Raw genomic sequence first — 15476 nt, 5'->3', positions numbered from 1 at the left:
GGAAAAGGCCTTGTTGGTGGTAAGAAGTGGGTTTGGCCCTTATAAAGAGCATAGTCACCACATCTTTAACCGATGTGGGACTTTTACACTCCCCCGCATTTGTGGGCTGGGTTATGCCAGACCCAACAAGTGGAGCAGAGGTCATGTCCAACAGGAACGAATTGCTCCGATATCATGTTGTAAATCCACACCCCCATACACACCAACAATATTGTCCGCTTTGGGTTGTCCGGTTCCCGTGGATACATCGGGCCCGCACAACTTTGTTTCTCCTTAGGCCTAAGCAGGTGGGCTAGGCCCAACCCACTCAAGCCTAGGAAAAGGCCTTGTTGGTGGTAAGAAGTGGGCTTGGCCCTTATAAAGAGCATAGTCACCACATCTTTAACCGATGTGGGACTTTTACATAGTAAACGATGGCTTTCAAACAAACAAATTAGGTTGTGCAAAATGAGAGGATAGTGAAATACAGAAAATGCATTCGAAAAATAATTACATATCAAAATGTCAATGTATTGAACGAGTGCATTGTGCATAATTTACAATGTTCCAAATACAATATGCATTGCCCAAGACCCCAATGGTTGCATACTTATTTTTATAGTGTCTAAAAGGGGCTTAGAATTTAATGTATCTATCAAGGTTGCTAAAATTTTTAGGCAATACCCAACAATCTTTGGGATAATTACATTGTGCACAAATAGTATAATAATACATTGGGCCAAATACACTACCAAATTCATAATGTAATAACCTCTGGACTAAATACAGAGTCAGATATCATTGTGTAACAACCTATTGGGGTAAACACACTGGAAGAAATACACTACCAAAAATCACAACTATGATCTTGAACATAAAAAACGATAATAACAATGTCATAACAAATAAACAAGCCAAAACAATCAAATCAACAAAAATCACTACAGATCTTGAAAATGTGAAACTTAACAATAACAATGTCATAACAAATTCAAACAATGAAACCTAATAATACACTATATCATGACATTGGACTTCACTATCACCAAAGGAACTTGAACTCAGCTCCCCATCTTGATAATGAAGATTTTTCTTGACAGTGTAATTAATTTGTGACAGTGTAATAACGCACCGGAGCATACCTTGATGTGGGTCTATATTTTCCGGTGGCCTTTTCGATCGACGAAGGGCTGGGCTGGGTGCTCCTCACGTAGGTGAGTCCATTGGTGGTGTCGGGTTGCCAAACCGACTTCGAAATCAGTCGGATCTGTGATTTTTGTCTGGTGGATACCCATGGTTTCATGGTGGATTTTCGACAAAATCAACAACCGGTGATGGCAAGTGGTGGCTGGACGTTGCTCCTGGGGGCCGGACGCTTCTTTTGGCTACAGCGGCAGTCATATCGGTGGCCGGACGACGGAGATCCTTTTTGACCGTGAGAGAAGATGAGAGAATCGTGTGAGAGAAGGAGATGAGAGATAGAGGAGAGAGAAAAGTGAGATATGTGGAGAGATAAAATTGATTTGTAGGGTTTGATTTTTGATTTTTGAATTTGTCCAGTCAGCTGTCACGTCATTATGTATCCTTTATATACACAAATCCTATGTATGTATATCACTACCGGAAATTTAACTTCAAAAGTCCCTTAACATATTAAAATAATTATTATTAAAAATGACTCATTTCCCATCCAACATTCCATATTAAATAAGGATCTCAATTTCACATTAAATGAGGATATTTGAGGATCATTTTTTGAAATCTCAAGCATTATCTGAAAATCTATTAAGTGAGATAATAAATGTGACATCGTAATAATATAAGTGGGATCGAAATAATATTGTGGCATATTTTATTATTATTTGTGCACAGTGTGTAAAAATAACTTTGAGGGCATATTTTATTATTATTTGTGCACAGTGTGTAAAAAATAACTTTGAAATTTTAAAATAAAATGACGTGGCAAGCAACCCCTCGAAAACCCTAGATCCCAAAACGATGTCAAATCTTCTGGTTTTTCTTTTGCGACGATTGATCTGTGAGTTCTGTATTTTTATTTCTTGGATTACCTCGACGAGAGAGTTTAATGAGAGGTCGATTGAGCTTCTTCTTTGGCAATGGAATGGCACATCCTGTCAGTTATGGACATTCTAAGCATGATATCGAGTAATCTCCTTTTTTGGGTCTCTTTCACTTTTTTGTAGTTGAAGAATTTGAAATATAGGGATTCAGGAAGGGAATCAAGTGTCTACTAACAAAGTATCAAAATTTTGTTCTATCAAGTGGCATTTCTACCGATTTTTCTAGCCCCGGTGGGAAGAGAATTAAATCTGTTTTTTTTTTTTTCCCCCATGTTTTGTATTCAATTTTGTGGATAAAGCTCAATTCTCAATCAATTGGTGTAACAATATACGGTTATGGCATACCCAAAAACATATCTCGTGAGAATACAAAATATAGGTATTTGAAGCAATTGGACTATCCCTCATCCCACTATTGTAACCTGGCAAGGAGTTGGAAGCTTGTCTAAAGCTCCAATCAAGGCAACAAATTTTGGATTTAGGGTTTTCTAGAGATTGCTTGCGACACTATTCACAAATAATAATAAAATATGTCACCTAGATTATTTAAGTCTCATAGTGATTATGACCGAGTTGAAAAGAACATTATCATTCAATGACTAAAACAAGAGTTTACTTGAGAATTTTTTTAATTGGAAATTAAAAAAATTTGTTTGGATGAAAGGAACATATGAAGTGTTTTAGTATTTTTTTTTATGACTGAACCACCCCTAACCCCTTATGTTGGAAGGGTTCAAAAACACGAGTTATGAAAGTGAGACAAATCGACCCGATCCCTCCTCGCTTAATATGTAAATCAAGGGTTCAAGACCTCTCCCTTCTAACCTTCCCCTCGCGAACCCCTCCGAACCACTATGCCAATCACACTCAAATGTAAATGATGACTTGAGTGTTTAATTAAAATCATGAATAATATTGTAATTCTGTGAGTGTTTAATGAACAAACACTGAACATTTTGTTTTGAGGGATTCAAAAGAGAGGTGTTGGGAGGAGTTCAATAGAGTTCACGAATCCTACCCAATACCCCATGTTTTTATTGCCAATCGAGGATTTGGGTTCAACTAAGAGAATTAGGATTCACTCGTTCATATGATTCTTCATGGAATTTAGCAAATAACCCTCTTAAACTCAAAATCCCATTAACTTTTTTTTCATATAGGTTTCCGGTTTAACTCGGAGAATTAGGACTGCAATTGGTCTATTCTCGTAGAACATCAAATATTACAACTTGTTGCATTGCAGGAGTCTTTCTTTAGTTTCTCAGTCCGCGAAACTGCCCAAAACAAACACCAAAGAGTTAAGAGTGTGTTCTTTCTTTCCTTCCTCCGTAGGTTGTGACTCTTTCTCTTGATTGTAAGTAATTTGTGCTTCTCTGTCTATAAATGCTTAATCTTTCATGTTCTTTCAATAATCATTTTGGGCATTCTTGAATGGTTTTCAATCTCTGAAAACGATAATAATTCTCGTTTGTGCATATCTTTACGATTCAGAAGCAGTGGCAGAACGATTTCTGAAGGGAGCGAATGGATTTGTTGATGAGAGAATGGACGGTGATAAGGGAGAGCGTGGATGAGAAATCAATGTCTCAAGGTAAGTCTGGAGCTGATGATGAGTTTCTGGATGATACTCAGGAAGGAGGAGGAGGAGATTGTGTTGCTGATATCAAGAATACAATGTCTGAAGCTGTGAAGAAGTGCCTGGAAGAAAACAAAGGAGACCATAGCAAATGTAAGTCTAAGGTGCAAGCATTTTGGTACTCTTCGTTTTCTAGTCCGAGAAAACCGTTTAATTCCTATAAAGCTCAAGACAGGCTCTTTGGTTAATGCCTGAACTCTGAAGGAACAATAGAGCCCATAAAATATGCTTGATTTGTCCGAAGTTGTAGATATAATAATTGCAAAGGTTGATTTGGTTAATGCTTAGTCATTGTGGAAAGAATATATGCCTTTTGATCCTTGATGAAGTTGAAGGTTGTAACTTTCATGATTTACTGAATGATATTTTACAGGTTAATGATCTCATATAGCTTTCATTTCATTTATATATGGTTTTCATTTGTTTGGATGCAATATAATACAATTGGTATTAATTTTCTCCATTTTCTGGTATTTTTGGTGGATGATGCGAACGTGCATGTCTTTCTTAAAATTCTTGATCGATTACAAACTTTAGTAACTTACAAGAACTAACAAGCTTTCTGAGTTTGCATGAAACTAATTGGTTTAGTTACAGATGGAACAAGAAAATTCTCTTCCTTGGTTCATCCATCTACAAAAATTTGCAGCGTCATGGTTGAAGAAGAAGATGTCCAGGATTGAGGAAATCCACTTCTGATGTCTTTTAACTTATCTGCTCTTCTATTACTGATCTTGGTTTCTCATTGATCTGTCTACATCTAGAACGTCTTCGATCCACGCAACAATGTTGAATGCTAGGCCTTCCAAGACTCTCGAATAACTCTCCAAGATAGCTTGCCCAACATCCTGCAAAAAAGTAACATCTCCATCAGTCCAATATCCTTTCTGTTCTTTTTATTGCTGTGTTATGTGGATGTATAGACTGAAATTGACTTACCCTATTGTATTGAATCTTGCAGGTGTCCAAGGATGTCTGTGAGAGTTCAGGATACCTCTGCTTCAAGCAAAATAACAAGCTTTCTGCTCTTAAAGCTAGAACATGATTTTTGTCGTAACTATCGATGTCAGACATTAGATCCTTCACCATATCCCATGATGATTTTGAATGACTCATGCATGCTTTGCGTCTCCATGTATACATTGAAGCTTCAATGCGGTCTGCAAGCTCAAGTGCTTCATGTTCTGATGTTATATTAAGACAATCAAGAAGATTGTCCGGCGAAAACTTATCTGTAATACACATGTAGCGGTATATTGAATCTCCCAGACATGCTTTACCACTCTGAAAACAAGCATATATCAGAAGGTCAGAAGCAAGAAATTGAGTTTGTTACAGATTGTTTTCGCATCAGGAGGGAATGAATTCGAATTGATGCAAATGCTGTTCAAGTATGATTAAAGTTTCCATGGAAAAACCTTTGGAAGAGATGCCATGTATGTCTCTGGAATTTCCATCTCATAAAGAATACTGCTGTTGATGGACATTGCTGCTTTGTGAATCTGATTTGCGCAGTCGCGTTTATTTCTCAAATGTTTCCGGGACTTCTCAGTGAGGCCATCTTGAGGAACACAGGGAACTGGCAACCACCATTTCTCTTCTTTCCGATGAACAACTATTTTCCGGAATGAGCCTGCACGCGACTTTGATGACATGCTTCCTTGTTCTGCATACCAGAATTCCGTATCCTGGAAAGCATCCAGTATTTCCTGTCAAAGAAAGTTTTTGGTTAGATCACATCCTTCAAACTAAAAACAGAACTGGCATGCTCAAGAACAGAATTTGATCTTTCTTACCAGGAGAAGTGCATCAAGCTTTTTCAATGCAGGAAGGTTTATGTAAATATCCGACCTCGGTCTGCCTTCCATTACCTGAAATCCCATGCCATGGAGACTGTTTTAAAAGGTTCTGAAGATGGAGATTTTGGTTGTGAATTATCAAAATATACCTCAATGGCTGTACCGTTCGGTAAATTCTGCGATCTACTGGGGATGAATTCTACTATGTACTCACATACAGATAGAAGACAGTCCATTTCTCTTTTCCACATTGCCTTCTTTTCAGGATTCAAAGGCTCTAACCTCAAATTATGTCCGAATACAGTCGCTGAAACAACAAGATGAGTGAGTTATAAGATTAAGGCACGAAAGGTGTAATGATCTGGGTACTGTCTCGGAGAGAGAGGCTCGGTGAAAATTCGAAGAGGTCATACCGTAGAGATTGGTTATGGCGTTGGAGATTGTAACAGCAGTGCAAACCCCTTTACCACTTCCTGACATGTCTTCACCCAGCAAAAGCTTTGCAAATCTTTCCTTCATCGTCTCCAGCTCTGCCAAACATTATCACAGATTCACAATTGTTTATCTACTGTATGAATTAGAATTCAATTTATTGTAAGAAGCAGAAACCCACCTAAATCTACTGATTCTTGATCATCAACCTTCTCATCCACTCCACTCTTGTAATGCTGCTTCATTCCAAGTCTGCTTAAAGCAGCCTTATTACAGGACTTGTTGACTGGCCAGCAAGAAGGAGAAGGTTCGGTACTGGAGTAGCTATGGTCATCAATGGCTTCAGAGAATGCAGAGGTCTCTGAGAAAGTTCGACAGTAGGCAAACGACCCCGTACTGATCGTGGAGTGCCCTGGAGTTTCAGTGGTTGATTGATCATTTTGATCCATGGAAGACAGAGATGGTTGATAACCCAGATCATAATTCTCATCAGAATTTGATGAATTGTCCATTCTTTTGGAACTTTCAGTACTTCTGGCCTAGTACTTGCTCAGCTAACTCTGCATGCAGCCATGAAAGAATGTAAAACTGTAAGGATTAAAGAGGGAAGTAAGAAGGAAAGACTTTCTTTGTTGAAAGAAAAAGAAAAAGAGAGTGAGCGGTCGTTATTGTTGGCAGAACTGTTACAGTAATACTGCTGTAAAATTTATGTGTAGAAATCAATTTCAAAACATGCTTTTGATGGTGAAGAAAGGAAAAAATGGACAAAATCTAAAGCCAAAAAACGGCTAAGATTGCTTTAAAGTAATTACCTTTAATGGTTTGGATTTGAATTTGAACACACTATTGAAGCTTAAGAAGAATCAAGACCGTTTGAAACAGTTCCCTCCCTCCAATGAACAATCTCCTTTTCTTCTTCACACCATAATGATCATATCATCACAGTCACAGGCTCAAAAAAGCACAGTACTTCCCCTTGATTTGATCAAACGGTGCTGGTAAAATCAGATCAAGATAGAGAGAGAGAGAGAGAAACCCAGTTTGCAAAAGTGGGTTTGTATATAGAGAAAAAAAAATGGTCAAATGGGTTTTCTTTGGTTGGATTAGAATTGTGTGTTGAGACATGAACAATTGAACATGTAAGGGTGTGTTTGGGTTATATTATATGGTTTATTTATTTTAATCAATTGTTGAATCATTAATATTCCTGTTCTTGGCAGAAAAAAAAATTTATATTCAAGATTGCAACCATTAAGTTTGACTTGATGACAAAATTGATATAATTTATCCATCGTGACAATCTGATTTAATATATATATTTGAGATTTGTTGATGGTCAGAGCCTCAGAGATGAATTACAATCAAATGGTTTTGATCATCTACCATGCACATCATGATTCAAACATTTTTAAGCCTTTTCATTTGAAAATATATACGTAAAATTATTAAATATATTTCTCACAATTTTAATGCTACTGTAAAACTTCAGGGAATTACAGAGTTTCCAAAGCAATCCTCCATTACAAAACTTTCTATGCTTCTATACATAAAAAAAAAAAAAAACCACGTTACAACTTGGTGATTAAGGGCATGCTAGTCATGTTCTACTATTAGGGTTCAGAGGTGAGTCCATAGTCATACAAGAATTTTTTTATTATAAATTTGTCAGAAATCCACACCCCCATACAACTAATTATACTGTCTATTTTGGGTTTATCGATTCATATTGATACATTAGGGGTTTACCTTATTGATTCATGTTGATACATCGAGTCTGCACAACTTTGTTTATCCACGCCCCCATACAACCAATTATATTGGCCTGCTGATATATTGGGCAAGCACGATTTTGTTTCTCCCTTAGCCTTCTCACTTAATGGTACTTGAGCTAAGAGAAAAGACCTATTTCATTGTAAGAGGTAGGGTTTGCCCATATAAACTATTCCAATCAATGTGAGACTTTATGTTCATAACAATTCGTGATTTGTCAGCTGTTATAAAAGGTAAGATAGATTTATCCAGTACATAATCGAAAAGAGGTGATACTAGTTATCGAAAAAAGAAAAAGAAGTGATCCACATATATATATATATATATATATATATAAGCATCTTTGTGGTCTCAACCTAACCAAACTCACAACTACCATAAAAAAAAAATAAAAAAAAAACTATTAAAACAAAAAAATGATAACGTGAAGATGTTGATGGCCTGGAAATGAAATTGAATAATGGTGCAGTAGTTAACTGTGTCGGAGGTTAAGCTTAGAATACACGTGAAGTACACTAAAACTCACCAACACTGATACATACACATACACATTAAACAAACATATATAGTCATTTGTTTTAGTTGTTTTAGTATAAATTCAGTATTGTTACAAATAAATAACCCTTAAATTAAAATTAAAAAACAAACAAACTATATTATTATCATTTGAGGGTGATGAAATAGACGTGCACCCCAATTAATTTCCAAGACTGTTCATCACAGTTTTCTATTCATATAATTTGTCCTTTAAAGATGTGATTAAAAAAATGGACAAAAAGGGTTTATCAGAAATAGACTAGTCAGTCCAATAGTTTCCTTTTCAAGACCAAAAGCATAAAAGCTTTACCATTCTTGCCAACACAATAATAATTATAGTCCACAAGTTGCATTACAAATAAGGCAGAGATGTATATGTATAGGCTCAATTGCAAGTCATTGTTGCCCATACACATACCATAAACAGCGATGCAAAGGTTCAATTAGGTCTTGTTTGCCCATACAAATACCCTAAAAAGTGGAACCAACATGGACTCTAATTTGCAAACGAGCTAGGTAGGGTTTTTTGTTTTTTCTCTCTGTTTTTTTTGAGTCTGCCCTTCATTGCAGTCTCTGATCTCTGTTGGAGAAAGTCTCTACACCAAATGTCCCACATAGAAAGAATAGAAGAAGTGAATGTGGTTCAAAAGATCGTCAAAATTTATAAATAAACATTTCTCTGATGAATTATATAAATGAAGAAACTGTTATTAATTAGGGAAGAAGATGTTACATGGTTTCACCGACGAATACTCAGTCCGAAAGGAGTTGTTTGTCCATGACCTTCAGTTTGCGATGAACATTAAGCTTGAATTCGAAACTAAATCACGAATCCAACAGGCTCTAATAACTAAATCTATTGCATTCTACTGAACATATTTGTATGAATATTTATACCTAAATAAAATAGGGAAAGATAAGGTAAAATGTAGAAAATCTTTCTTCTCATTTCTGACCACCAGCTTCAACTGGCTCAACAATCTCGGCTTCTACTGCTTCTGGGTGGTGGTTCGGGCCTACTGGATGTGGAACTTCAACCGCTGATAACCACTTGCCTGAAAGGGCCATGCCCATCATTTCATATATCTTCCCACCAAGTTGCCCGGGATTCTCAGGCTGCACGTAAGACATTATCAAGATTATTGATACAAAAGCGCAAACAATCTAGCATTTCCATAAGTTCTTACGATATCCCTAGCAACTGACTTATCATTTCCAAAGAAAAGTATCCTAGGTAATGTTGTCAAAATGTAGGGTGTCAATCCTATGCTCTCCTATGCAAACGTGGACCGGGTACGATGGAAAGCAAAATAGAGCTACCCAGGAAAAGATACAACAGCAATACTCACAGTAAAACCACTAGAAACCAGGGCTGCATCATACAGAAGATCTATAGCTCTAAGTGCATCTTCATCATCTGGGCTAGTCTTGCATGCAGCCTGGAAAACAGAGTAGAAATGGAAAGAAGTTACATACAACATTGTGAGAGACACACACACACACAGAAGACTAGAGGAGTTCGTCACTGTACATTTAAGTTCTTGATAATTGGATGCTCAGGATTGATCTCAAGCACCCTTCTACCTCTCATGAACTCTAGGCTAGAGGTATCACCAACGGTTTGAGACTTCATTAACCTGAAATATTCCATTCCATTTCAGATTCAGGTTTCCAAAGTTCCATAGGGAAAAAAAATTACTACACAAAATTGTGCGTAAGCAGCAATCAATTACCTCTCCATGTTCGGAGACCAACCAAACTTCCCAGACGCAAGCACACAAGGTGATGAGCTCAGGCGGTTGGTTAATTGGACACTAGCAACTTTGTCACCCAAGCGTTTCTTGATCCAGTCACAGGTTTGGCCATACTCTTGCTTTATCACCTTCTCTTTTTCCTCATCCTTATCACCTGGCAAATGTTAAAGTCATAATGATCGTACTAACGGACATGGACATACAATTTAGCACAAATAAACAGTAGTAGTGATCCGTACATCACATTCTGCGCGCACACACACATAAGGAACCAGAAATATAATAGATTACACTCAAGCAGATGATTAATCAAACGTTCTATCAAAACTACACAACCATCTATTTGAATGAGCTGTGTCTAATTCCGTAAAATTTGACCCAATTTCTTTGCAAACAGCAGATCCAAAATGCACGTCGTACCAAGATAAACATGGATAAGGGAGCAAGAAAGGCCACAGGTATGCATGTTCCTACAGAGGATCTGGAAGTGCCATTGTTAACAAAATCAGAATCGACTTACCTAGATCCAAGTCTTCCTTACTAATGTCGACAAAATTTTTATCTTTATATGATTTGAGATTCTGGATGGCAACCTCATCAATAGGATCAACCAAAAATAACACCTGGAGAATTGGCACCAATAGAACACTTGTGAAAATCAACAACAGAGGAAAATCACAATTGCTGAGCTCTTTATATTTCAGAGAGTGAACATACTTCAAGATCCTTCTCAAGAAGTCTCTCCAGGAAGGGTGTATTCTTAGCACTGGTCACACTATCAGCAGCAATGAAATAGATATCCTTCTGCTCAGCTTTCATGTTCTCAACATACTCATCCAAGCTAATCATCTCTTCCTCACTCTGGGAAGAGAAAAATCGAAGCAATGGTGCAATACGTTTGTGGTTTTCATTATCTTCAATGCAACCCAATTTCAAGTATTTGCCATAATTTTCCCAGAACTGCTCATAGTCCTTCAGAAAGGAAAAGGAAGGTTAGATCTCATCCTACAGGCATATCATGAGGTTTGGCTTCTAATTCTGCCACCCCCCCCTCCCCCCAACAAAAGGGGAAAAATCACATGCATACAAACCCAGAGAGATTTTGTACGGGTTCTCCTTGATCTGGGGGATTTTGAGAGGGGAGAAAGGGAGGAGCCATCGAAGAAGTGTGAGGTAAAAAATAGAAATATCATATATTCAATTACAACTATGCAAAATGTAGAAGCAGTTGCACATGAATTTTCCATAAGGAAAAAATGGATGAGAGATTTAAAATTTCAGCAACAAAGACATACTGCTCTATTCTCACTCAATGATATTCCTAGCATCATGTCAAAAGCCTTTCGAACCAAACGCTTTCTCATTATTCGTACCTACAACAGCGAAAAAATATAGAATTAAGCAAGATATGGTAGATCAAATAGAAACAAGCATAAAAAAAATCCAGAAGGGAAATCCACGGTTGCACTTACGATGCGGCTTTCTTGAAGAATTTCACGTGAGACATTGAGAGGGAGGTCATTTGAATCCACAACACCTTTGACAAAGCTTAAGTATCGAGGGAACTATTCAAACCAGAAAACAACCAGTATCAGTCAGCTTTCATGTAAAGCTCAAGAATACATTATACCTACTTAGACATTCATCTTACCAATTCTCCATCAAAATCATCTGAAATAAACACTCTTTTCACGTAAAGCCTGATATTTTTCGTCTTGGGATTAATAATGTCATCTTTCCCCGAGGGTGCATAGCCTGGAACATAAAGTATAGACCGAAATTCTACCTCACCCTGAGGTAAAAATATCAGTCAGCATCGCATTCAAGAAAACGAAAAACAATTTTCAGTCAGCATTAAAAGAAAAATAAATTGTCATTGCCACATAAAGGTAAATGCTGCTGGAGTATGGTTACATTACTTGCCCTAACAAAAATTTAATGGTAAATCTTTAAAGGACATCAGTGCTGCCATAATTTAATGATTTAATCTCCTAAAATTTGATTCACATTAGAAAGATCCCAAGAATCATCCAAGCTACAGTTATCCCCCGAGACAATTTCTAAATAACTACACCAAAATTTAGTAGCACATCCCATTGCCGATAATTTGATTGGAGATATTGGCAATCACAAGTGTCAAATTTATTTGTACCACATGCTGCAGTGATAATTCTAGTTACCTCTGTTGTAAAGTGTGAAGATGCTAAAGGATCCAAGTATTCATTGAAGGTTTTCTTGTAGAATTCATTGTATTCCTCTGTAGTGACTTCCTTGTTGTTGCGGAGCTGCACAAATCAAGAGTGATATCTGCAATTATTTCTAAGAATCTGCATTTACAAGGACAATAAAATCCAATAATAGCAACTTTTTAGGGCTTACCCATATTGGTTGGGTCTCGTTCGTGAGCTCCCAATCCCAGTACCTTTCAACGACAGTTTTGGTTTTCTTCTTCTGTTATAAGTTATAACAGTGTCATTAAATAATCACATATCAATCGCTTCGTCATTATTCCAGTTCTAAGTTCTAACACAAACAGACACACAGAACATGCAAAAGTCACCTCAGCTTTCTCATCTTGACCATCCTTTCTGGCTTCGGCTGGATCTTCATCAACCTCTACCTATGAGAGGGCCAAACATATAGAATACGAAAATTCCAAAGAACCACTTGATTTCAAATCAGGTTTGTTCTTGACTTAGAAAGCAATAGACACATAATACCAATACCTCTTTTGTGTATCCCTTCTCCTGCCAAGTGTATATTGGAAATGAAACAAACTGAGAATAATTCTTGATAAGCTTCTGAACCCTTTCTGGATTCGCAAAACCTTTATCATCACGCTGAAAATATATGGAGCATAGATGAACCAGCATGCTTGATAAGAGAACAAATGAAGTCCAATTTGTCTAACAAGGACTTAAAGAACAAAGAAAAAGCATATACCTTAAGATATATCGTAAGGCGAGTTCCTCTTGGGATAAGCATCTCAGGGTCTGTCTCCTCCCTAATAATATACGAGCTGGCATTAGCCTCACCTTCCCACACATACTGTTTATCAGACTTTGGGCTTTTTGTAGAGACCGTCACCTATCAATTCCAAGAGACACGAGATGATAGGTCAAAAATTTCTTGATTCGGGATGTGAACAGAAGAATAAAATCACAATGAACTGCCCGATTAAAAGCCCACACCAAAATGACATACCCGATCAGAAACCAGGAATGCAGAATAAAAGCCCACACCAAACTGGCCAATTAAGTTGCTGTCAGAACCAACATCTTTACTATCCTGAAACGTGATATTAGTTCCCTTAGTTTTCAAGTGAGGCAATTCCTTCAAGAAAATCAATTTGGTAGCTCAAACAAGTTCAAACCTTCAGTGCTCTCAAAAACTTTGAAGTTCCACTTTGTGCAATAGTGCCAAGACAGTCAATTAGTTCTTGACGAGTCATACCAATGCCAGTGTCACTGGATAGAGCCCGAAATAAATCAATAGACCGCCAGGGACGGAAGATCATTAACCAAAACATTATATTCAAATGTCAAAAAAAACTTACGTGATGGTCACAATACCATTTTCTTTGTCAGTTTGGATTCGGATATCTAGATCGACTCCATCCTTCAAAAGCGCAGGATCAGTAACACTAAGGTAACGCAACTTGTCCAGCGCATCACTTGCATTGCTGTGGAAACAAAAATATGAAACTTGAAAAATATAATTTAAACTATGAAGAACTCGATTATCACAAAATAAGGAAGAGACATCATCAAATATTGATTCTTTTCATAAAGCTCTACCGTTGGAGAAGCATAGGAAGCAATCAACTGTTTTTTATATACAGTTGATTACACCCTTAAACACTACCTTAACTTCTTATAGAATAATTATAAATATCTATTGGGTTATGGTTTTTCTTTTATTCTATTCTTTGTTGCTTCACAGACCTAGGATAAAAGTACATGGATTACATGAATTCATATATCTAGGGTATGCTTAACGTTGACTCCACAAACTTCTGTCTTTTCCTTGTTTCAAGGTGGGGTGGGGTGGGGGATTGGTTGGTTCTTTCTCACTTAAATGCCCCAGCCTCCAACAAAACAAAGAAGTGTGAACTGTGAAGACGAAAGATTAAAAGATATTCTCTGATTATATATCCTATCGCTATGGACAGTATACATTCATAAATCTTGAACCACAAAGGTAAATGGAAGAGAACATGCCTGATAAGTTCCCGAAGAAACACATCCTTGTTGCTGTATAAGCTGTTAACAATAAGGTCCATGAGACGACTAACCTGCCATCAAGTGTCCAATATACAATATTGTTAATTTGTTTCAGAGCTTTTAAATGACGAGTAAATCCATTTGAGAGTACAAAGAAAGATACCTCTGCTTGATACTCATACTTCTCAGCTGGAGGATGAGGAGAATCCGAATTTTCTGATGCTGCTGCCGTTGACTCACATCGGCTACTCAAGAAAATGCCATTTTTCAAGATTAATTGAGTTGAGGCACCAATTGTGCTATGCCTACCACTGTTCAAAACTGAGAACCATCTAACCCGGGTATCACCCTCTAAAACCTGGGGATAGTCAAAACTTGAGAATTAACATAATTTTTATTTCAAAATAGAAAGGAACATCGAGCACTGAATTTTCACCTAAAAAATAAAACGAACATATTCAATTGATAGAATAGAACCCATATAAAGACACTGTCTTTACACAACTGGAACAGCCAATTGCAAAAGAAATGATAATAACAAGTAATTAACAACAAAAAACACAAAAACCGCCATAAAATTTTGTGATCGCAAATTTCCAAACGTTTGCGTAAGTAACATAGAATTGGAAATATATATAGTTGGATTAAGATTGTAAGAACCTCTAAACTGATTATCAACATAGCCAAAGTAGAACACGTACATATTCTGTCAGCAAATTAAGAACTAAATACTGAAGATTCTTTTAATACGATTAGTATCCTTGAATCAATAATATTAGCAAACACTAAACATCATTAAAACAAAAACCGAACAAAATATAGATGCAAGAAGGCTATTAAAATAGAAATGACAAACAATGTACCAATCGTCAAAATCAAAAGCCAGAAAAGAAAAGTAGTTCTTCCTACAAAACCTCAACCACAATAAATGAATGGTAGAAGTAGTAGGGATTTGAGAGTGTGTACAGAATCACTGAAAGGACTAGAGGATGCGACGGCACGGTGTCGCGAGCCACCACTGCGCAGGATAGCCGAGACGGAGCGCCTAGAGAGCCTGTGCATGATGGAGAAGCTTGGAGACGGACCACACCGTTAAGCAGTACTGAAACCTTAGTGGAGAGGAGCAACACAAGGGTTTAAGCTGGGTTTTGCACGGAGGTTTTAGAGAAGCTTCTGGAGAATCAGAATTTACATTTTATTATTTTTTATATTTTTTATTTTACTTTTTTGTAAATTATTTATGAATTTTGATAATATCACATTTG

The 15476-nt window shown here is 37.0% G+C and overlaps 2 protein-coding genes and 1 long non-coding RNA gene across 3 annotated transcripts; 1 reads left to right on the top strand and 2 right to left on the bottom strand.

Moving 5' to 3' along the window:
• Positions 1–2881: 2881 nt before the first annotated feature.
• Positions 2882–4794, top strand: LOC119983648. The gene is made up of 3 exons (XR_005464678.1): positions 2882–3414; positions 3578–4554; positions 4658–4794. It is a non-coding gene; the product is annotated as an uncharacterized LOC119983648 (long non-coding RNA).
• Positions 4397–6705, bottom strand: LOC119983647 (rop guanine nucleotide exchange factor 3-like). The gene is made up of 7 exons (XM_038827341.1): positions 6109–6705; positions 5909–6025; positions 5645–5802; positions 5493–5567; positions 5115–5405; positions 4636–4980; positions 4397–4544 (listed from the first exon to the last, which is right to left on the bottom strand). The coding sequence occupies exons 1-7, from the start codon at positions 6437–6439 to the stop codon at positions 4422–4424; spliced, it is 1440 nt and encodes a 479-aa protein (XP_038683269.1). The 5' UTR covers positions 6440–6705; the 3' UTR covers positions 4397–4421.
• Positions 6706–8914: 2209 nt separating this feature from the next.
• Positions 8915–15368, bottom strand: LOC119983715 (heat shock protein 90-6, mitochondrial-like). Its single transcript, XM_038827423.1, has 20 exons — positions 15178–15368; positions 14375–14569; positions 14209–14282; positions 13545–13670; positions 13362–13455; positions 13193–13276; positions 12932–13075; positions 12715–12828; positions 12549–12608; positions 12368–12439; positions 12169–12273; positions 11640–11780; positions 11461–11553; positions 11284–11361; positions 10706–10960; positions 10509–10611; positions 9968–10142; positions 9766–9871; positions 9584–9673; positions 8915–9350 (listed from the first exon to the last, which is right to left on the bottom strand). Exons 1-20 carry the CDS (start codon positions 15271–15273, stop codon positions 9180–9182), a joined length of 2376 nt encoding a protein of 791 aa, XP_038683351.1. The 5' UTR covers positions 15274–15368; the 3' UTR covers positions 8915–9179.
• Positions 15369–15476: the final 108 nt, after the last annotated feature.

The sequence above is a fragment of the Tripterygium wilfordii genome, chromosome 18, assembly GCF_013401445.1.
Source record: "Tripterygium wilfordii isolate XIE 37 chromosome 18, ASM1340144v1, whole genome shotgun sequence".
NCBI classification, from domain to species: Eukaryota; Viridiplantae; Streptophyta; class Magnoliopsida; order Celastrales; family Celastraceae; genus Tripterygium; species Tripterygium wilfordii.
This window is presented reverse-complemented; position numbering and strand designations above follow the sequence as displayed.

Bases quoted from the DNA above. Each gene is read 5' to 3' on its own strand.
- LOC119983647 (XM_038827341.1), bottom strand. From the start codon at position 6,439: ATGGACAATTCATCAAATTCTGATGAGAATTATGATCTGGGTTATCAA. The intron at 6,026-6,108 runs GTGGGTTTCTGC...AATGTTTGGCAG, and splicing joins TCAAGAATCAGTAGATTTAG to AGCTGGAGACGATGAAGGAA. The intron at 5,803-5,908 runs GTATGACCTCTT...TTGTTGTTTCAG, and splicing joins CGCCATAACCAATCTCTACG to CGACTGTATTCGGACATAAT.
- LOC119983715 (XM_038827423.1), bottom strand. From the start codon at position 15,273: ATGCACAGGCTCTCTAGGCGCTCCGTCTCGGCTATCCTGCGCAGTGGT. The intron at 12,274-12,367 runs GTAAGCCCTAAA...TGATTTGTGCAG, and splicing joins ACGAGACCCAACCAATATGG to CTCCGCAACAACAAGGAAGT. The intron at 11,781-12,168 runs GTAACTAGAATT...TTTTTACCTCAG, and splicing joins CTTCACACTTTACAACAGAG to GGTGAGGTAGAATTTCGGTC.